The sequence below is a fragment of the Ambystoma mexicanum genome, chromosome 7p (genome assembly GCF_040938575.1).
Source record: "Ambystoma mexicanum isolate Mex_15411 chromosome 7p, UKY_AmexF1_1, whole genome shotgun sequence".
Taxonomy (NCBI): Eukaryota; Metazoa; Chordata; class Amphibia; order Caudata; family Ambystomatidae; genus Ambystoma; species Ambystoma mexicanum.
This window is the reverse complement of record NC_090939.1, coordinates 600470416-600492374: the sequence shown is the minus strand read 5'-3', so window position 1 is coordinate 600492374 and position 21959 is coordinate 600470416. Positions and strand designations below refer to the sequence as shown.

The 21959-nt window shown below is 44.6% G+C and overlaps 1 protein-coding gene across 4 annotated transcripts in view; it reads left to right on the top strand.

Annotated features, from left to right (window-relative positions):
• Positions 1-21959, top strand: part of HERC2 (HECT and RLD domain containing E3 ubiquitin protein ligase 2) — a 2956340-nt gene that overhangs the window by 506641 nt on the left and 2427740 nt on the right. For all 4 annotated transcript variants that reach the window (XM_069636605.1, XM_069636607.1, XM_069636603.1 and 1 more), the window contains exon 15: positions 4639-4890. In XM_069636605.1, coding sequence (XP_069492706.1) covers positions 4639-4890 — 252 coding nt within the window. The remainder of the gene's footprint in view (positions 1-4638; positions 4891-21959) is intronic.

The following is a 21959-nucleotide window of genomic DNA, read 5'->3' as shown; positions in this document are numbered from 1 at the left end:
CTGAGCATATTCCCGATGTGGCAGAAAGGGATGGGTTCCTTGCTCTTGTGCAAGATGGCAAGGATGCCATGTGTGCATTCCCTCAGTCGGGTTTGGACATGGCCAACAGTGTTAGCTGGTCCATGGCTACGAGCACCGTTATACGCAGATTTGCATGGTTGCTGAAGTCTGGTTTTGCTCCGGATGTGCAAGCCCGTCTTTTGAACATGCCCTTTGATGGCATGCGTTTGTTTGGCAGCAAGGCTGACGAGAGCCTTGAGAGGTTGCAGACCTCGAAAGCTGTGGCAAAGTCTTTGCCTTTCCTTTCGTTACTACTCCTCTTTTGGTAGGACGAGAGGAGCCGCCATACAAAAGGGCCAACAAAAAAGTACCCATGGTGGTAAGGGAAATGGGAGTGCAAAAGCTGCTCAGGCAGCTGCCTCTTTGCCTTCAGGCGCTGCCGCAGCTGCTCCAAAACAGTCATGAGGCCATGTTACATGGTTCGCCGGTTGGGGGCAGACTGTCTCAGCATCTTGAAGAATGGTGAGCTATTACTTCAGATGCGTGGGTTCTGGATACCATAACCCACGGCTACGGTCTTCCCTTCCTAAAGCGGCTCACGACAATCCACTGGGGAATCTCTCTTTGAAGCTTCCAGATCTGCTTCTTGTGCAGGAAATCCTGACCCTGCGAGAGAAAGGCGCTATAGAACTGGTGCCTGTAGCGGAGAGAAAGAAGGGATGGTATTCCCCATATTTTTTGATTCCAAAGAAGGACGGGGGATTGAGACCCATTTTGGGCATGCGTTGGTTGAACAAACTTCTTAGGAAGGACAAGTTTAAGATGGTCACTCTTTCTCAGGTCATCCAGGCCCTTTGATTCCAGGATTGGCTGTTGTCTCTGGACCTACAGGATGCTTACTTTCATGTGCCGATTCATCTCAAGTACAGAAAGTACCTGAGGTTTGCGTTTGGCAGTTCGCATTTTCAGTTTCGGGTCCTGCCATTTGGATTTACCTCCTCCCAAGGGTCTTCACCAAGCTCATGGTGATGGCAGCGTATCTCAGGCGAGGGGGGGATTCACGTCTACCCCTACCTGGACGACTGGCTGATCCGAGCATGTTCTCCCAAGTAAGCTCTGGATCATCTCAGTCTCACCTGCTGCTCCCTCAACAAGCTGGGCTTCTCCCTTAATTTCAAGAAGTCGCATCTGACACCTTCCCAACAGCTCCAGTACATCGGGCTGTGTTGGACACGTCCTTGGAAGTGCTTGCCTCCCAAGGTGAGGGCTCATCACAATGTGCAAATGGTGGACAAGTTTCAACATGCCCAGCGTCTCCCGGCTTTCGAATTCTTAAGGTTGCTCGGCCTCATAGCATTCTGCATTTTTCTGGTGCCAGAGGCCAGGCTGAGGATGAGATCCCTGCAATGGGTCCTCAGGATGCAGTGGTCACAATTCTCATGCAAGATGTTGGATCCCGTTCAGATTCCACTCTCGGTCTCCCAGGATCTTCTGTGGTGGGCCAACGAGGGGAACCTGATGAAGGGGGAGCAGTTTTGGCACCATGGCCGGAGGTTACTGTAGTAACGGACGCTTCCCTCACAGGATGGGGAGCTCATGCCGACGATTTAACCGCCAGCGGTCGTTCCTCTCCGTCGGAGTGCAAACTCCACATCAACCTGTTAGAGCTGAGAGCCATCAGGCTGGCCCTGAAGGCTTTTCTGCCATCTGTGCGGGGGAAGAGCGTCCCGCTTATGACGGAAAACACTGTGCATTCAACAAAAAAGGGAGGGGTATGGTCACTCCCGTTGTGCAGAGAGGCAATGCAGCTCTGGTTCTGGGCAATCCAGCAGGGAATTTCACTCTCGGCAGTTCACCTGGCCGGAGAGGACAATGCAGCAACGGATGCTCTGAGCAGGCAGAGCATGATCTATCACGAGTGGGAGATCTTGGCCCTTTGGGGAACCCCACAAGTGGACCTCTTCGCCACCAGTGCCAACCGGAATTGCGAGAGATTCTGCTCAAGGGAATTTCCTCTGACAGGAGCTTTAGCAGACGCATTTGTAGTGTATTGGTCATTCCCACTTCTGTACGCGTTTCCTCCGAGCCTCGTCATTCCTGAAGTGTTAAGGAAGTAACGGAGGGTCGGGTCACATATGATCCTCATTGCTCCAGATCAGGCCAGGAGAATGTGGTACCCGGACCTTCTAGAAATGTCCATCTGCCCTCCATGCCGTTTTCCCTAACAAGAGGATCTGCTCTCTCGCTCGCGAGTGGTCGGGTTATCCATCCAGAGGTCAAGACTCTCAACCTTCACGCTTGGTATCTGAAAGGTTGAGGTATAAGGATTGGGACCTTCCGGATGACGTGATGGAGGTGTTGCTTTCGGCCAGGTGGCCAGCAACCAAATCCATGTACTGTTGCCATTGGCAAAAGTTTTGTGACTGGTGCAGAGGACAAAATGTTGATACTTTTCAGTGTTCCATTCCAGTGTTTGTCTTTTTTGCTTTCTTTGGCCCACAGGGGCCTTCAAGTAGAGGTACCATTAAGGGTTACCTGGCGGCGCGGTCTATCTTCAAGCGCTCGTCTGAAGAATGTTCTTACTTTAAGGTTCCTTTGATTTCCCAATTTCTTAAAGGGCTCACTAATGTGTTCCCGCCGTCCCCATTCCAGATGCCGGTTTGGGATCTGAATTTGGTCTTGAAATTCCTGATGGGTGCTCCATTTGAACCTTTGCACTCTTGTCCTTTGAGACTGTTGTCTTGCAAGACGGTGTTCTTGGTTGCGGTTACTTCCACTCGCAGAGTGAGGGAACTGCAGGCACTTTCATCTAAGCCACCCTTTACTGTGTTCCACAAGGATAGGGTTGTACTGAGGGTACATCCTTCCTTTCTACCTGAATTTCATTTAAGTCGGTGTTTCTTCCTTCTTTCTATCCTCCTCCTCATCCTGGTAAGGAAGAATAGCGACTCCAGAGGTTGTACCCTAGGAGAGCTCTGAGCTTTTATGTTTCTAGTATGTCCAGGGTCAGAGTGGACAATCAACTCTTTGTGGGGTATGCTGGACACGGATTGGGCCAGGCTGTTATCAAGCAGACCTTGTCCAGGTGGATTATCCTCACCATTACTGAATGTTACGAATTGGCGGGCAAGGACCCTCCTGGTGGTTTGCAAGCTCATTACACTAGGGTCGTGGCTACTTCCACAGCCCTGCAGTGGAGGGTTCCTATTAGGAATATTTGTGATGCAGCCACATGGGCTTCTATCCACACCTTTGTTAAACATTACTCCCTGGATACACTCCATGGTCAAGATATGGTTCTTATTCTGCCATATGATTGGGTACTCTAAATTCTTTTCACTCCTCCATTTTCTTGTACTACTTTGGGAGTCTGTCAAAGATGTGGAATACATTGGAGGACACAATCCATTCGAAGAACAAGTTACTTACCGACTGGTAACGTTCTTTCGACTGGATGTTTCTCCAACGTATTCCACATCGCCCTCCCAGCCTGCCCCTTTGTCGAATTTCCTATGCGATTGCAGCTTACGTTTCCGCAAGGCTATGTGCTGTCAAGCAGGCATTGGATGGGTGCCACACGTTCTGGGGGAAAAACATAAACCGATGCTACGGGCGCCGTGCGTCCTATTTATAACATCCGGTGATGTCTCCCTCGACAGAGGCCTTAGAGGGACATCGACCTGACGCCAGCGACGCAGGACGCCCTCTGCCGAAAAAGTTTCCGAAGTACACAGCTGTGGACATTGCATGTCAAAGACGTGGAATACGTTGAAGGAACATCCAGTTGAAAGAACGTTACTAGTTGGTAAGTAACTTTTTCTTTCAGTTGGAAACACAGCATATATGAATCTAGCTAAATTCAGACTTTTGATCACACCTGACAATTCGATTCCATAAATTCATAGAAGAAAAACACAATAAACAAATGTTCCTAAATATGCTATTCTTTGTGCATAGAGTATAGGATAAGGCAATAAAGGTTCCATCTGCAGCCAGATATAGCACACACTGCTTTCTGAAAGTATCTTTGTTTGATTTCACTAGTTTATCTTGTTTAACATGGATATTTAATTGCTCTTTTGAAAGGGCCAGGTTCCATGGTGAGCCGTTTCTTTCACCGGATTACAGTTTCCTGTCCCACCAATAATATAATATTGCGTGAAATTTAGCTTCGAGTGGTTTTATCCTCTGCCCCTATACAATAGAATGGTCATTTGGTATTAATAGTTTTAATAGAACTCCTCTTTTGAAAATTAGATTTTTTTGAAATGTCATTGATTAAGTCATGCAGTAGTGCTTTCTCAATCTGTTAAAACAAAACTGACTTTCTTTTATTTTTCAGATGCAGTGTGTCTTTATTAGTTTGAAGCCTAACCTAATGTATGTAGTATATTTTGTAAATTTTGTGTTGTCTATTGACACATGTAACTACTTTCACGTGTCTTGGTACGATTGCACGTGTCTATTGAAACCTTAACCTCTAAAGCAAGATGTCCTTTGATATGAAATCTTTTTTAGAACAAATGTTCACTTTGTAAGAAATTAGTACTTTGCTTACAAGTGGTATACGATATATTTCATTTTGTATTGAACTCTTAAGTAACTGAATGCCTCTTTAAACGTACATTCTGCTTTCAGGTCAAGTGTGGTCTTGGGGTGATGGAGACTATGGCAAGTTAGGGAGAGGAGGAAGCGATGGATGCAAAACTCCCAAAATGATTGAAAAGCTCCAGGACCTAAATGTTGTTAAAGTCCGCTGCGGGAGCCAGTTTTCTATTGCACTCACCAAAGGTGGTCAGGTCTATACTTGGGGCAAAGGTGATAATCAAAGACTTGGCCACGGAACTGAAGAGCATGTCAGATACCCAAGACTTTTGGAAGGTTTGCAAGGTAAGTGCAATTAGGAAAATAACACTGTTTTTGTATCAAAATGTAAGTGCTGTCTGCAAAGCTGTGCAAACCTGTTGAGTTGGTGTAAGCAAGAAAGTCGTTTTGACCCCCTTTCCTATACCGTTTATCACAAACAAAGTTGATTACTTGCTCAAATGTCTTATTTCAAGCAAGCAAATGCTGTGCTGTGTGGGTGCAAGTCTGGATGGTTGTGTGCCTGCAGCGCAGTTTTAGGTTTCATTTCATTTTTAAAACTGTAACGTTAAAGTGAGAAACATGATCTTGTGTTTGTTTTTTTCACAATATTATAGATTATAAAATCACTTATAGGTGGTCATCTGTTTGGAATGGTGAAAACTGTTATATCATGACATAGTAATGGGGCTCATTGCCTCCATTGTTTCCATTTTGTGCCAAATCTTAAAGCCATTTCGAACACACAAACTTTGTTTTTAATGTTTTTTAGTATTTCCATAAGTGCAGAACATTAGTCCACGCATTTGGAAGTGACCTTTATGTGAATATTTTCCATTCAAAGCACATTTTTCCGAGCTTCCTGTCCTAAAATGTGAACTTTTTTGTGGAAGTTAGATGCTCCGTTTTTTTTTTTATAATGGCGTCTCCACTGCCTCTTTTCATTTTTGTTCTCAGCCAACTATATCACTCATTGATAAATGTGCCTCCCATGACATGAAGTGGGAAATGTCAAAGCAGGATAGCTCTTGTGTTAGTTGTTCTTCTGTCAGACATACTGTAGAGTGCCCAATTTGTCAAATTATGTTGTTAAGGAGGTTGGAGGAAATAAAGGGCATCATGATATGAGATAAATTGAGTTTGCTTGTAGGGCATCACATGACTCCTGAGGCATCAGTTGTGGGGTCAACCATCCAGAAAAAGCCTAATCATGCTAGTAATTGCCACTCTCTAAACACTCCTGTTTCCCGTTTCCAATAATGCCTTTAACAGGCATTCCCTCAGTGCGTGGCAAGAGCCTATAACCTGCTAAACACATGGTGCGGGAGTGGCGGCCTGCCGCACACCATTAGAACTTGAGACAGTCACTGGTAGGAACATTTTTGCATAGCAGTTTAAATGGATTTTCAAAATCTGCCCTCTGTACTGTTTTAGAAGCCACCCAGTGTATAGCCAAGCTCTTTTTGGGTAGTGTGACTAAACAGCAAGGTTTAGACTTAGGAAGTATGAGTGTGGCAAAGGGTTCAATTAAGCACACACAGATCACTCTTAATAATACAAGTTAAGCAGACTGTATAAAAATAGTTATTCATTTATTTTGCCCTTAGACAACCTCTTAACAATGAAAGACCACAGGTTAGTAGCACACTAAACATTCACTACTATTATATACACATTCACCTTTGTATGCTCTAATAGCACTAACATTTCACTTTTAGAATGCAGGTAGATCAGTTTCAGAATACTGTAGGCTAGCAAAGGAAGTTAATAAAAAGGGCCAGGAAAATAGCCATCAGATACAGAACTAATATATGAAAAATAAAGAACGTAGAAAAAACATTTCAATATAAAGTATTCCGCCTAAAGTCCTTCCCTACCTTGAAAAGAGGCTCTGTAGTACCCTAGATTCACAGGTTTCAGCAGAGTTCTTTCAGAATGCTAGGAGTCTTTTTAAGAAACTGAACAACTGTTGGTGAAGCCAGTTAGAGTCTCATAGTTAAGAAAACTTTGAAAAGTTCTTAGCAGACCATCTCCCATTCCAGCCATCTTATGAGAATTCCAGAAGATAATCCTTGACTACTTTCCCCCCCCCCCCCCTCTCAACGCCTGGCAAGGGAGAGGAAGGGTAAGGACTTTACAACTGTTAAACCCTGTAGAGCAAGAGGATTAAGGGGGTAAGAACAGATATGTTTACTCGCTCCCTTCACAGGCCCCAACTTCTAGTATGTCTGTACTACTCGAGGCCTGGTAGTATGGCAGAGCAGCCAGGCTTATTTTAGGAGGGAGATGTGAGCTGTAGGTAGGTACACTAAACTCAGTGAATACATAGGCCAAAAGAAAATATTACACACTTGAAGTTATAGTAACAAAGATAATTTTTATATACACAAGGTAAGGTTATTCAGATAAGCAAGTACTATTTTAACTAATCAACGCAATAGAAAACAAATGTAATACTTCAGGTGAGTAAACCATTGTTAGGGGAGTTTTCCTGAAGTCCACTTTGTGGGTAGACTTCATAAAACTATCCGAATGGTTTGTAGATCCCCCCCCAACTCTTATCAGTCCGTACTACTCATGGAACCTTGGTTGAGTGGCATACCAGTCAGGCTCATTATAAGAGGAAGATGTGAGCTGTAGGTAAGTACACTGTGTTGGGGAGAATTGTCCTGTCTGTGTCCATTGCTTTTAACCTTGGAGTCCCCGAGCTCTTTTGCTCAACTCAGGGATTTTTAATTGTAACTCATGAGTGGGGCTTTTTTCTCACTTTCTCGCGTGTTTCTCCTTAGTAGGATTCTTGGGTTCCTTATTGTTTGATGGAGTCTGGAAAACTCCATAGGCATTTTGCATTGTGACACACAACACCTTTTGTTCAGTGCCGCTAAGAATTCCCTCGGACTTCTCTTAATGTTGAACTACTTTTTCTCGGGTGAACTACCGTTCCCAAGAATAGTAAAATGACTCCTGTCTTACTTATCTTTTCTTTTGTGGGTCCAGCACACACCACACTATGTGGAGTGCTCGGGGGTTACATAGTAACTCCTTTATCCCACTTCTCATGTAACATTCTGTTACACTAACTTGAATGGCTGGTGGCAGTGTTTTTTTTTTTTTTTTCTTTTTTACTACCTTTTGCCATGTATCTGCAGGCTGATTTCTCAGCTGCAGTACAGCACCCAAGGGTGACCATTTTCCCCAAATGGCCGATCTTCTTTATTTCACCATTTCTTGTCAGTTAGTTCCTTCTGGGCGTTTACTCTGTTGTTTGAATCCTTTGTGCATTTTGCCTTTGGCGGGTTTCAGCCCCAAAGCCCGTCCAGGGTCCAGTGTGTCTGGAAAGGCAGGAAGTGATGGAGGGTCCCGAAACGTACCTGTCGTTTGTCTCTAGGTGTGACTGAGTGAAGCCAGTTCTGATTGGCTGGTTGGCTGTCCAGGAGGACAGCCCCCCTGCTGGGTGATTGTCAGCCTAGGGTTGTGAATGAATGGGAACTTGCTTAAAAGGAATAGAGACAGTCTACCATTGGAGGACAACATCCAATGAAGAGAGGCCAACAGTGCCCTCCTGGACCGCAAAGTGCCTGCTGAAGCCCTGCAACTATGCTGACCCTGTTTTTGTTTCAACTGGGAAGACCTGTACGGGATGATCTCCTCCCTTGGGCTGGTGGGACCAACTAGCCATAGGACGAGCTTCATTTTGACGCAAACCTCAACTTGCTGTGACTTTTCAAGGCTGCAGAATCCTAATGCCTGGGGACCCCTGACCATCATAGAGTGCATTGTCTTTGGAAGTGCGAATCGGGCCAAAACTTTGTGGGCATCCAGAGTCCCCTCACCAGAATCCAGGACCGAGGGATCAAGTAACTTCTACCAGAGCTGTTCGTTCTTATTTGGCGCTGATAAAAGGGTGCCAGAACCACAAAAGGCAGCTGAATCAAGGAGAATCCATTGCTGCAGAGTCTCTCCCTCTCTCGCTGTCTCTCTTCTCCCCTCGCACACCCCAGAGAGAGATGCCGCAGAAGCCCACGAGATGCCCTCCCTTTCGTCACCCGGAACAAGGGTCTGCTACACCGCAACAGGAAGGCATCCAGCTGGAACAAATTATTAAGTTCACAGGTACTGTGGGGCTTGGGGTACATCTACCTTTTGCCAATTGTGTTGCTTCCTACCTTGGGGAGTGCGATGTTACCCTCTTTAGAGTTGACCTAAACTCCTTTGCACTGGCCTTGCAGCTTGTGCTTCTTCAAGGCGGCTCCTCTTGAGCTTCTGTGATTTTTCTATTTGAACTGCTGACTATTTTAAAACCTTTTCTAAGAAGAGTGCATCAGAACTTTGAACTGGCCCATTGACCTTGGCCGTACTGGCTCCCTAAAGGCCCCCCTCGGAACTTATTGGCTCTGGCAGTGCTTGTTCCCTTACAGGTTTTAATTGTTGAACACTAATAATGCTAAAATGAAAGACTGCCTACATCTGTCTTGGGAGAATCTCTGTTTTTCAAAGTATGATCTGATCTAACTAGAACTTCCCCTCCTTTATAACTCAATATTGCAAAGTTGATCACAAATAAGTGTTATTACTGGCCTGTGTTGGGAAGAATTCTCATTTCTGTGCTAATTGCCTTCAACCTTAGAGACCCACAGCTCTTTTGCTGGGTTTATAGTGATAGTTTCTAAACCAAAGTTTCGAAAACAAAAGCTGTCGCATGCTATATTTTACATGCAAAGTGCATTTCATTCGAAACCAATCAGTCGACAATAGTCATGCACTGGTTTCAATTGAAATGCACTTTTACATGTTAAAAGTAGCATTTCAATGCTTTTTTTTTGTAACGTTGACACTTTAGATGGAGCTGTCCAGTGCTGTAATTTCAGCACTGGACAGCTCCATGTAACGTTTCAAGGTTTTAGTGTCTATGGGGTAGTTCCCCCCCCCCCCCCCCCAACCCCCACGCCACCCTCCCACCCCCCAAACCCCAACCCTAACCCATGTCGACGGCACTTTCAAATTTTTTTCAAAGAAATCGTCATTCGAAAGAATGGCATTTCGATAAATAAAATTCGAAATTTTGCCTTTCGAAACTTTTACGTTCGATAAAATGACTGGACACCCTTTTGCTGCACTTTGGGACTTTTAATTTTAACCCTGGCGTGAGTGAGCCCTTTTTCTCACTCTTATGTGTTTTGATGTGATTTGGATTATGCGTTTCCTTCAGTGTAGTGTCACAGAGAAATCCTTTGGATTTCTCCTAAGGTTTTAATACTTTTTCTTGGGTGGACTACAGTTCCAAAGAATAGTAAAGTGAAATTGACTTTACTTCGCCTTTCCCTCTTCTGTGAAGTGCTGGGGGAGTTACTTAGTAGCCCCTTTCCCTACCTACTCAAGGAAAAAAAATGTTGTCCCCATCCCCCCCCCCCCCCAATACTTTAAATGGCTGGTGGCAGTGGTTTAATTTTCCTACCATTGTGCTTTTCTACCTCATGCTGTAGTATAGCACCCATGGACAATGTTCCCTATAATTATTTTTCTCTATGTGCGGAACTGGTTGGCTGTTGTGCGCACATTATTTTCCAGGTGCGCAACTGACTGGGGTAAGTCACTTTGTGAGCATGTGTATTTAGTGAACTACCATCGCAAAGAGAGTTTGAAAGGAATTTCCTCTTACCAGCAACTGCAATTCTTGACAAATCTTGCAACACTTTTTCCAAACACACAGGCTAAAATAAAATATGGCATATGTGATTTTACAGACAAATCATCAACCAGTCCAAGACTTCAACATGTACCACAGTACCTGGAAACGTTTTATGCCACTGGATAATCACTCATGTGTAATACAAAACACACATATCTCTTGTCATAACTGATGTGGCCGTCAAATTCAGACAGGAAACAACATTTGTAGATCGATTTAATGGCAATTAAAAGAAATGTGTCAAACATGCTGATAGGAGTTCAAGTGCCACTTTAATTAAATAATTCAAGGGCCAGGAGAACATGCGTCTAATAATATGTGTAAGGATGAAAATTACATCAGAATGACTGCACCTCAGAATATGATCAAAAATTCCTGTTCCTCTGTTACTATCCACATTACGTTCTCCTGCGGGTAGTTATAACACCAGCCTACAGCTAAGAGACATATACACCATCAAGTTTTACCCCCTAAAAAAATGAAAATGTGCCTAACACGAAACAATGAACATATCGTTGATTCAACCCACAAAGCTCCACTGATATTTTTTCGAATTAGTGACCAGTAAAGCACTGGCATAGGAAGGAATTTTAATATTAATGCCCGATTTCAAGAGGAATTTTATGGTGAAGAACATGTTTTGATATACAGAGAGTATCCCTTTTGGCAAAGCTAATTACTTTTTTACTCCCTGAAAAATCATTTGACTCCAAGTAGGGAGCAAAATCTGATTAGACCCCTGACATAGGAAGTTAAATGACAGGGCACATAATAAAGTCTATAGTTTTGCCGACCCTTCCGACCCACAGCCTAGACAAAATTAAACAAGAGCTTTAGTGAGGTTTAGCATCAATTCATCAGAGATACAACTGAATGAGTGCCTTCTTTAGAAACTATGGATCCCTCTTCTGTAATTCTTTGTTATCAGTTAAATAAGATGGAAGGGGATACTCTAGAGACGATACACACAGAACACAAGGTTATATTCAAAAGCCCTCAGCAGCTGAGCATAGAAAGAAAAAAGGTGTTGTTGTATAGACAGGTACTGGACTTTCCTATCCTTTAGCAAACAAGCAACACATTTTCTTCAGTGTACTGCCGAAAACTATCACTTGGTTTTTAAAACGTGCTCCTTTGTTCATTACCCACAAGGAATGATGACCTGTGCGCTTCCACCCATACCCTTCACCGGCCCCTGTGCTAGCCTCCAATACTAGTTGCTAGAGCACTGTAAAAAGTGAGGGATTGTAGCAGTAAACACTCGCTGGGATATTTGAAGACCAACAATACTTTGTATGCAAGGCATCTTTAATTCCTCAACATATTATGTGCATTTCTAAGAATGTCATGACTCTGCATGTACACAATTATTTTGCATTGCATACAAGATTGTTTGCAGCATACCCCACCCTTATATCATTGTGTAGGATTATGCAGTGCTCAGTGAAACCATTTGTGTATAGCAGCGAGTTTGTGAAGGTTTATTCCCAAAGGAACTCTGAACACTTGGAAATGATGCAGATTGTGTGAAAAGCATTCTCATGTCTGAATATCCTGTGCCGTGATACTATGGACGAGTAATCCCAGGCATAGTCCATACCCATTATCCATTGTAGGCAAAGTAAATGATATTGCAATGTTGCTCTTCACTTATAGGGTAAAGTTAGTGATGCTAAAGTAGGAGTAGCTGAGCATCACATTTGTCTTCTCAAAATCCTTAGAGGGCAAATTAATATTTGAGTTTTATAATGTGTTAACTTGCAAGGGAGCCGCTTCAAAGCACGTGCATGACATATGTACAAAGAAGAGGAAGTATCGGATAACGTTACACATCCAAGTAGCCTTTTTACTTACAGTCATTATTCGATATTTGAGCTAATAGTTTGATTGTATAGTGTTGGTGCCGCTTTTGGTAAGACACAATGAGTAACAGAAATTCTGGCACGAGAACGTTATTCATATTCCAACATAAACCAGGTGGATGTAGGTACACGTCTGCTAACCTTTTGCAGAGTTAAGTGAGGAAGAGTCAAGATTGTTTGGTAGTATCTTAATGTGTTCTGGGGCAGAAGGTAAAAGTGTGGTAGAGTCAAGTTTAGGAGTCATGGGTGGCGAGGGAAAATTATTTAGTTAACGTGTGCAGGCATATCTTGGTTAGATTCTTCTGTTCATGGAGCCAATTTATCATATCGTTTTTTACCTCTTGTTTGTGTATTTTGCTGTTTGGGTGTTTAGGGCCACCCTTGAATAGTAGTGTAAGTCAAATGAGCAGAATATCAAGACTAGTTGCTTATTTGAAGAGAAAAAAACATTTCTGGTAATTACTGTGGCTTGTGCCTTATTAAATCTTTTTGAATAGGTGAGAATGGTCTGTGTGCGCTGCTAAAAATTTTCTGAGCGGCACCCAGAAGGAAGCTGGGCAAGCGCACATGCGCACAGCTTAGAGGGAACATTGCCCATGGATGACCATTTTGTCGAAATGGCACTGGTCTTCTTTTTTTCTACATTTTCTGTTTGTGTGGTCTTTCTTCGGTTTTACTCTGCGTGCCAAGCCAGGTTTGAGCCCTTTGTTTGTTTTGCCTTTGGCGGGCTTCAGTACTGAAACCCGCCTCTTGCTCCAGTGTGTCTGGAAGGGCAGGAAGTGAGGGAGGGTCCTGACACTCCCCTGTCCTTCGTCTCTAGGGAAACCTGAATGCACCCAGTCCTGATTGGCTGGCTGTCCTTGCAGGACCACCACCCTGCTGTTTGAGTGACAGCTAGGCTTTGTATGAATGGGAGAAACCTGCTTAAAAGGCAAGGGTTTTGGGGCTAGAGGTAAAGTCGACCACTGGGAAGAACAACCCGACGAAGAAACCATGAACGAAGCTTGCTGCATGTTCCTGGACTGTTGGACTGCCCGGTGAAACCCTACTGCGCTGACTCTTTTTTTCTAATCGACAAGAGAAGCTCTGGAAGGGATGTCTTCCCTTGGGTTAGTGGGACCAACTAACCCCAAGACTAACTCCACTGGAAGACCTTCCCTGACTGGCTGTACTACTTTGCTGCTGCAGGAACCGAGTCAAGGGGTCGAGAAAACCGTAGTCTAGTGCAACGTCTGTAAGCCGGCCAAAAGCTCCAGGAGTCTCCCCAGGAACCTTCAGAAGCAGGACGACCAGAGCTCAAGTCCCCTCACCAGAGTTCAGGACTCAAGGAGTGGAGAAAGCCCAACCGGTGTCCAAGATCCACAGTGGTGCTGTTTACTGAGCGCTGAAACCTTGAAGTGCTGCTGATCCGAAAAGAGCCTGTAGCTGCCGCCGACCTTCGAATTGCTGCCGCAGGAGTCCCCAGACGTCCTCCCTCTTGTCACCATGACTGAGGTCAAGGAACACAGGATCTACATGGCTTCGGTCCGGTTGCAGCAATCTGGACCCTCTTCTTCTAACCAAAGGTACTGTTATGATTTAGGGTACTTACCTCCGTGTCTGTAGCTTGCTCATCTCAGTTGAGATTTGCTGTAGTTGCTTTTCTAGAGTTGATCTCAGCTCTAACTTTCACAATTGTAACAGCTTGTGACCCTACATTGATTTTTCTTCAACAAACTATCTAACTTTGTGCAAGACTTTTAATATCTAAGAAGATCCCCAGCTCCATAGACTTTGCTCCAATTGACTGTAGCTGTCCTGGCTCCCTGCAGACCCTTCTATTCCATTTGACTGTGGTAATTACTGTCCCTCATAGTTGATGTATTGGTTTTAAACAGAATTTGCTGGGAAAGGTTTTTATCTAGACTTCATTTGGAGGTTTAAGTAGTCACATGCTCTGAGAACCTGTTTAACTTTTTTCCTTCCATTAACCTTTCCTTTCTACCAACAACAGAATTTTTCAAAGTGTACTCGTGATAAATAAATGCAATTACTGTCCTAGTTAGTGAAGTCACCTCACAGTATAGGAAGTGTGTAGAAGCATCTGTTAGGCAGAATTACAGGCCGTACCGTACCCTCTGGGAACACTACACGCAATTGGAACTACAGGTGTTAGCCAAACCAACCTTTGGTTTAAGTCTGTACCACACAGTTTTTGGTAGCGAGCTGAGCAGCCAGGCTTATCTCAAGAGTGAATGTGAGCAGTACACATAGTTACACAGAGGACTTTCAATCAAAGTAGGTCAAGTAAACACTTATACTCAAGGTTTCTTGGTAAAAATACTTATTTATTACACAATTTAGAAAACATTTCACTAGAAGAGGCAAATTAATAATATGAACAAATACACTCCAATACGATACTGTAAGCTTTTGAGGCAGTTTGAGCTCCCCGAAATATGAGCAAAATGGCACTTCAATTACTTAGTAGTGAGCAAAAAGGACAAAAGTAAGTAGATTAGATCACATATACTTTCTAGGCAGTGCAAATAGTTTCAGTTCACCAGAAGAGTTCAATTCAAGTCAATAGGCCAGGCCTAAGTAATGGGCAAGTGTTCTGGATAGGAAAGAGCAGTTCTGGTATGAAATGGTAAAGTCTTTGTGAAAGTTCTTACAAGTAGTTTAGGCAAAAAAGTATCATACGATGGGTCACAAGCTGATTAGGCCTATAAATTGGGAATGTTTCACAAACTTTCACCGCGAGAGTGGTGTTCTCACAATCGGGTTGGCACAATACCTTTTGTTTAAAGAAACAAATGATGCTGAAGTCGTGGTTCCTGGCAGGTCCTGCAGATCTGGCTGTTCCTGAGCCTCAGTCGTGGGGACAAGAGGACGACTGAGGACTCCTGCACTGCAAGGGATCGTCGAAGAAAGCAAACAAAATGGAGTCACTTCAGTTCCAGTAGCTGTAGATTCAAGAACACATGCTGGTGTCCCTCTCCATGGTTAATCCTAACCAGCCTTGAGAATGGTATCCTGGTGTCTTATGAGTTGATTGGTCCCACCAACTCAAAGGAAGAAGCCGTTCTTCAAGGAGCTTCTCTGTTGAATGGAGTTTGGCAATTCGGACCTGTTGCAGGGCTTTGACGGGCAAACCAACAGTCCAGGAGTTGCAGTACCCGTCCTCTTCAGCTAGTCTTCGGGTCTTTTGTTCCAGTGGTAGACTCTGCTTTCCAGTCCTAGAGACTCGCCTTTTTAAACAGTTTTTTCCCATTCATTCCCGCCTAGCTGCCACTCACCCAGCAGGGTGGCTGTCCTTGCCGGACAGTCAGCCAGCCAATCACGCCAGAGTGCATTTGGGTCTCCTTGGAGACTAAGCACAGGGAGTTTCGAGCGCCTCCCTCACTTCCTGCCCACCCCAGACACTCTGGCGGCAGAGGTGGTCTTCAGTCCTGAAGCCCGCCAAAGGCAAACTAACAAAGGGACCAAACCTGGTTTGGCGCGCAGAGACAAACACTAGAAGACCTTTCCAAAAAGAAATGGTGAAAAAAAGACCAGGACCCGTTTAAACAAAGGGGCTTAAGGTGCCATCTTGAAAAACATGGCTCCCGTGATTTTTAGCTACTGGTGTTCGCGGTCGGGAAAAATCATGGTAGTTCGTTGTAAAACCACTGCCACCAGCCTTTTCAATAGGAAAGGGTAGCATTTGACAGCTACATGAGTTTCTAGACAAAGGGGATACTATGTAACCCCTCCAGCACTCCATTGTAAGATGGTGTGTGCTGGGTCTATGAATTTGGAAAGACTAGTAAAGTCAATTTCACTTTACATTCTCTGGGAAACAGTAGTTTATCCCAGAGAAGGTATTTAAACCTTTGGGAAGTCATCCGTGTGTCACTGCACTGAGGGTGCTGTGTAACACACATGAAAAGATGCCCATCGAGTTATCTTAAAACTCCCAAGTCAAAGAACACAAATGTAAAACACACATCAAAATACATGAGAGTGGGGAAAAAGGCTCACACTCTTTCCAGGTAAAACAATCAAGTCCTCAAAATCCAGCAAAGTTGCTGGGGGTCTCTAAGGTGAAGGGAATTGGCACATTTATGAGAATTCTCCCTAGCCGCATCTCTAAAGAGTATCTATTAACTTTGTGTGAATTCTGAACAAGTATTTTGAAGTAATTTGATTGCTACATATATTGCCCTTTTTAAAGAATGCTTATTTAAAAACTATTGTTAAATAATTATTTTAACTACAAACCTTAAGTATAAGTGTTACTTGGCTACTTGTATTTGTGGATTTCATTGCTAGAGCTCACATTTACCCTCTTGAGGTAAGCCTGGCTGCTCAGTCACACTACCAACTTGTGTAGTACAGACCTATACCAATAGGTGGGTTGCCTAATACCAAGAGGACAAGGGTTGTGTAGTCTCTCCACAGGGTTACTACATCAATTCTTGCCTAACCACCTCAAATGACGTCACTCAATGTGCTGGAAAATGTCTAACATTTGAAAAGTTACTCGCCTGATTTATTGCTGTTGTTGAAATTGAATCCTAACTTTGGGATTCATGTTAGAATTAGTTGCTGCTTTTTTTATTTAACCAACTTTTTCATTTTTATTAAGACAATATTGGTCTTTAATTACAACATATGTAACGAACATTGTTATCCTCATGAACCCCCTATTCATCACTCTTGAACCTTATCGTCAAATCAAGTATTGTCTTCCTACTTTTCCCATCCCATCCCGTCCCACCGTCACCCATCCTACCCACCCCCCTTTCCATTATTGTTTGAACCAAACAAAACCATGATTTGTAACCAGAACAGTTCCATGAGCCTACCCCTCGGTCTTGCTTCTGCCATCTTTATCTGATGTGAATGTTTCTGAGAATCAGGGGTTTAAAGTATTGTCTCCCTCTCCCCCACATAGTCCTGAATGGGTTTCCATATGGCCAAGAATTTCAAATATGTCCCTGATTTTGTGGCGCAGATGTTCTCCATTGCCATGACTCCCCATACTTTCACCCACCATCATGGGGCTGTAGGGCCTTCCACTGTCTTCCATCGTTGGGCCACTGTCATCCTTGCTGCAGCTAGTAGGTGGGTTATGAGGGCCGCTCTGTTCCCGGAAGCAGCATATGTCCCTTCTGCTACTGCCCCCAGCAGAATAATTTTTGGGGACCATGGCAGGTCTGCGCCCGTTATGTCCCTGATAAGGCTCAGTATTTCTTTCCAGTACACTTTTATCCTTGGGCACGACCATCACATATGAAACATATCTCCCCGTTCTCCACACTGAGGCCAACATTCTGGAGGATACGTGGGGATCATTTGGTGTATTCTACTTGGGGGCAAATACCAGCGATAACAGAGTTTGTATGCCGATTCTTTAATTGCTGTGGATTTGGATAGTTTTTGAGCCCTCCTCCAGATTTGGCTCCATTCTTCCTGTGTGATCTCCTCCCCTATGTCCCGCTCCCAGTCTTAAATGTATTGTAGGGTGTCTTCTATTTGCGCCTTGTCCAGTAGCTTGTATAGTCTAGTGATCCCTTTTTCGGGTGTCCCCTCTCGTATTGTTAGTTCTAAGCCTATTGGGGGTCGTAACCCAGCCTTTTTAACCTCCAGATGTGAGATCCAGTGACGCTGTTGTATATATTTAAATCTGTGATTTTCGGTTATGCCAAATCTTTGTTTGCATGCTTTGAAGGTGAGTGGGGCATCATCCTGGTACATATCTTGTAGGGATAGTGTGTCTGCTTCCTTCCAACCTTCCCAGAACATTTTATGAAGCCCCGGCGAGAAGTCTGCATTATGCACGATAGGGGATAGTGGGCCCAGACCTTGTTTGACCCTGCTGCCCCGGATTGCCTTATCCCAGCTGTGCAGTGTCGTCTTAGTGGCCTGTTATAGGATAATCCCCGTTTCTCGGGCTTTTGGCTTTAGGAATGGCAGCATACCCAATGTGATATCTGTCACGGTCTGTTCTATTTTCCCCCACCCTGGAAGAGGGTCTCTGCCCGCCCATTTCAATGCTGGAGTCTGCTGAGCAGCTAAATTATATCTCCCCATATCTGAAACTCCCAGCCCTCCAAAAAGCGTGGGCCGCAGCAGGATCCTTTTCTGGATCCTCGGTTTCTTGTTTTCCCCATATGAACTTAAACACTGCCTTCTGGAGTTCCGGAATCAGTTGTGGGGGGATGACCACAGGGATTGATCTTACTACATACAGTAATTTGGGAAGCAAGGTAATTTTTATCGCCGCTATTCTAGCAAACCATGATGGTTCCTGGGCGTCCCATCTCTGCACGTCTTCCTGCAGGCTCTTCCAAAGAGGTGTGATGTTTGCCTTGAGCAAATTCTTTATGGTTCTAGTGATAAGGATTCCTAAATATTCCAGGGACTGCTTTTCCCATTTTAGGGGGTAGTGTTCCTTCAAGCGTGCTATGTCCCCATTACCTTCGGCTATATTCAACGCTTTGGAATTTTGAGTAATATATTGTAAACCATGATGTTTTTTCAAACTTCTGCAATTCTTAGATTATTCTGGGTAATATGTGTTTTGAGTCTGCCATGTGTAGAGCATAATGTCATCTGCATAGAGGGCTATCTTGTTTTGGAGCTCCCCGGTGCGCACCCCTTCAATTCACGGGTCTTCCCTTAGTCTGCATGCAAATGGCTCAATTGCCCTGGCAAATATGTGTGGGGAGAGAGGGCACCCCTGCCGAGTACCTCTCCGGATGTTGATTCTTTCTGAGGTGTGGCCATTCACTGAGTTGCATAGATGGATGCTGATAGTTTGCTAAAACCATCTTGGTGAATGTCGGCCCACAACCGAAGCTCTCCAGTACCAATCTTAGATACCCCCAGTCTATGCTATCGAATGCCCATGTGGCGTCTAGCGCGGCGATCGAGAATTTCTGGTCCCCTCTGACCCCCGAATCTATGATGTTAATTACTCACCTAACATTATCCTATGTGTGTGTCTCCCCCTTACGAATCCTGCCTGGTCTTCGTGTATTATCTGGGGCAGTACTGCCGCCAACCGATTCGCCAGTATTTTTGCATGCAATTTTGCGTCTGTATGGAGGAGAGCTATGGGCCGGTAACTGGTGCATTCTACTGGTTCTTTCCCAGGCTTTAGGGGTAATATCGTGGTCGAGTGTCCCATGTCCTTTGAAACTGCTCCCCTGTCACTGATTAAACTAAAAAGACGAGTGAGGCGGGTAGCCAACTGTGCCTGGAACATTTTGTAGAACCCATTTCCTAAGCCATCTGGGCCTGGTGCCTTTCCCCTGGGTAGCGCTGCTATCGAATCACATACTTCCTGCATTGGGATTAGGTCCCCCAATTTTGCTTTGTGGTGTTACGATATCTGTGGCAGTTTTAAAGCCGACAAATAAGACACTTGTTCTGCTGTATTCAGGTTCTCATTAGTCAGCAGATTTTTGTGAAAGTGGACCATCGTTTCTAGTTTATCTTCGTCTCCCGTTTGCAGTTCCCCACTATTTCTTAACTGGGTAATATGATTGCGCCCCTTCTGTTTGCGTAGTTTGGCTGCTAGAAATCTGCTTGCTTTCCCCCCAGGTATGTAATATGATGGTTTAATGTTTAGCTGTATTTGCGCAGTTCTATCTGCAGTGTGGTTTTCTAGTTTGGCTCTGGCCTTTTTAAGATCCCGCCAGGTCCTGGGCGTCTGACGGATTTATGGAGCTTTTCAGCATTTCCTACCTCTTCCTCTAATTTGCATGTTATAAGGGCTTTCCCCCTGTAGTATTGCGTTGGTTGTGCTATGAATTCCCCTCTGATTACCTCCTTCCCCGCGTCCCACACCACCCTCCAGTCTACCTCTCCATTGTCATTTTCCAGGAAATAGTTCCTTATGACTTCTTCCATGTGTGCCCTAAGTGCGATATCCCTCAGGATTGTTTCATTTAGCCTCCATTGTGGTTGGGTCTATTTATTGTCCCTTGCAGTTCTATGCAGGTCACTACTGGGGCATGATCGGAGAGATATTGAACACCAATTTCTATTTTTTTGACATAGGGGATTAATGTAGAGGACACCATAATCATGTCTATTCTAGAGTAACCCCTGTGCACTGCTGAGTAGTCTGTGTATTCTCGGATTTCCGGGTGGAAAAACCGCCATGTTTCTATCACCTCCAAGTCTCTGAAGAGTTTTCCGAGGGCCTGTCTGTTTCGCTGATCTGCTGCAGTCGGGGGGGGGGGGGGGGGGAGGGGTGGGAGTTTTTTATCCAATTGTGAGTCCATAACACAGTTAAAATCCCCTCCTATTATCACTCGGCCCTCGAACCATCCTACCACCTTCTGGAGTAATTTGGGGGATGTACTGGTTCTGTTTTTCATTGTGGACGTAGACTGCTAGAATTGTATACAATTGGCCATTGACAGTACCCTTTACCCCCAGGTATCTACCTTCCTGATCCTTCATTGTTTGCTGTTTGTGGAAGCCTAAGTCTCTGCTGCATAGAATTGCCACTCCTTTTGTTTTTGTCTGGCTTGAGGCGAAAAACTGAAGAGGGTATGTTCCGCACCGATCCTTTTTTCATTTTTCTGGAGCAGGTGTGTCTCCTGTAGCATCGCTATCTTTGATTGCATAGCTTCCAGTCTGCCTAAGATCGAGCGCCTTTTAGCGGGGGAGTTTAACCCCTGGACATTAATCGAGACAATGTTCACTTCCTCCATTATTCCCTAAGTGAGGATTATCTGCCTGTTGGACCCCATATTCTGTTTGCTATAGCTCTCCCTGCCTGTTTTTGCTTCCGTTTTATACATTTGTGGAGATGGCTCACCTTTCTTCACGGTTTTTGGGTTATTTGCTTTTCTCTCCGTTCGTTCCCTTTCCCTCCCTTACCCACCCCCTTCCCTTTCCCCAATCCTGGGAGTGCATGAGGCCTGGGCTCCCAAGGGTCCCCCTGCTGGTCACAACGGGCTTAGGGCCTCTAACTCTTCCCCAGTTCACAATAGTCAGGAGTTGTATTACCTGACCCTGCTTCCAAGATTTATGACCTCCTACCTCCTTGCAGGCGCTTCTATTCAGCCGTGTGGTTTTCTCACATTTGGATAGCACTTCACTCATTGTCCGTGTGATGGGCCGAGTTTGGATCTGTTGGGCCTCTCCGTTCCCGGTCATGAGCCGGCTGCGAGCTTCCGGTTCTTTCTTTCCTCTTTGCTTTCTCTCCCAATTCTCCTCTGTTTTCCTTCCCATGTAAACGACAGGCCAAACGGGTGCGTCCATCTATATCGGATTTGATGCGCTTGAAGTGCCTTTCTAACAGGTTGGATTAGCCTTCTTTTGTGGAGAGTGATCAGGGCGAGGTATTGTTATAACAGTATGCGGGACCCATTAATCGTAAGGTCTCTGTTTGTCCCCCCCCCCCTTTAGCACCTCCTCTTTTAGACCATACAATGTCATTGCTATCAGGACATCTCTGGGTCTCGACCCTGGTTCATTGTGTATTGGGCCCACGCGGTGTATCCTTTCGAAGCCGATCGTCTCTGGTTGGATATCTGCTAGAAGGCAGCTAAAGCAGAGTTGCATGGTATCTTTTAGATCCTTGTCCTGCACCGATTCTACCCGGACTTTGACCCTAATATTGGATCTCCTTGAACGATTTTCCAGATCCTCCGCCTGGAGTTCTAGATTGTTTGTTGCGATCACCAACTGGTCTAGTAGCAAGCTGTTTTGATTAGTTTCTTACGTAACATTTGAGAGGCCACTTTTGACTATGTCCACTCTTTCTCCCATCTCCGCCATTTCTTTATTGACCTCCTGGAGAGATGATTTTAGGTCCTGCCTTAATTGTTCCATTTGAC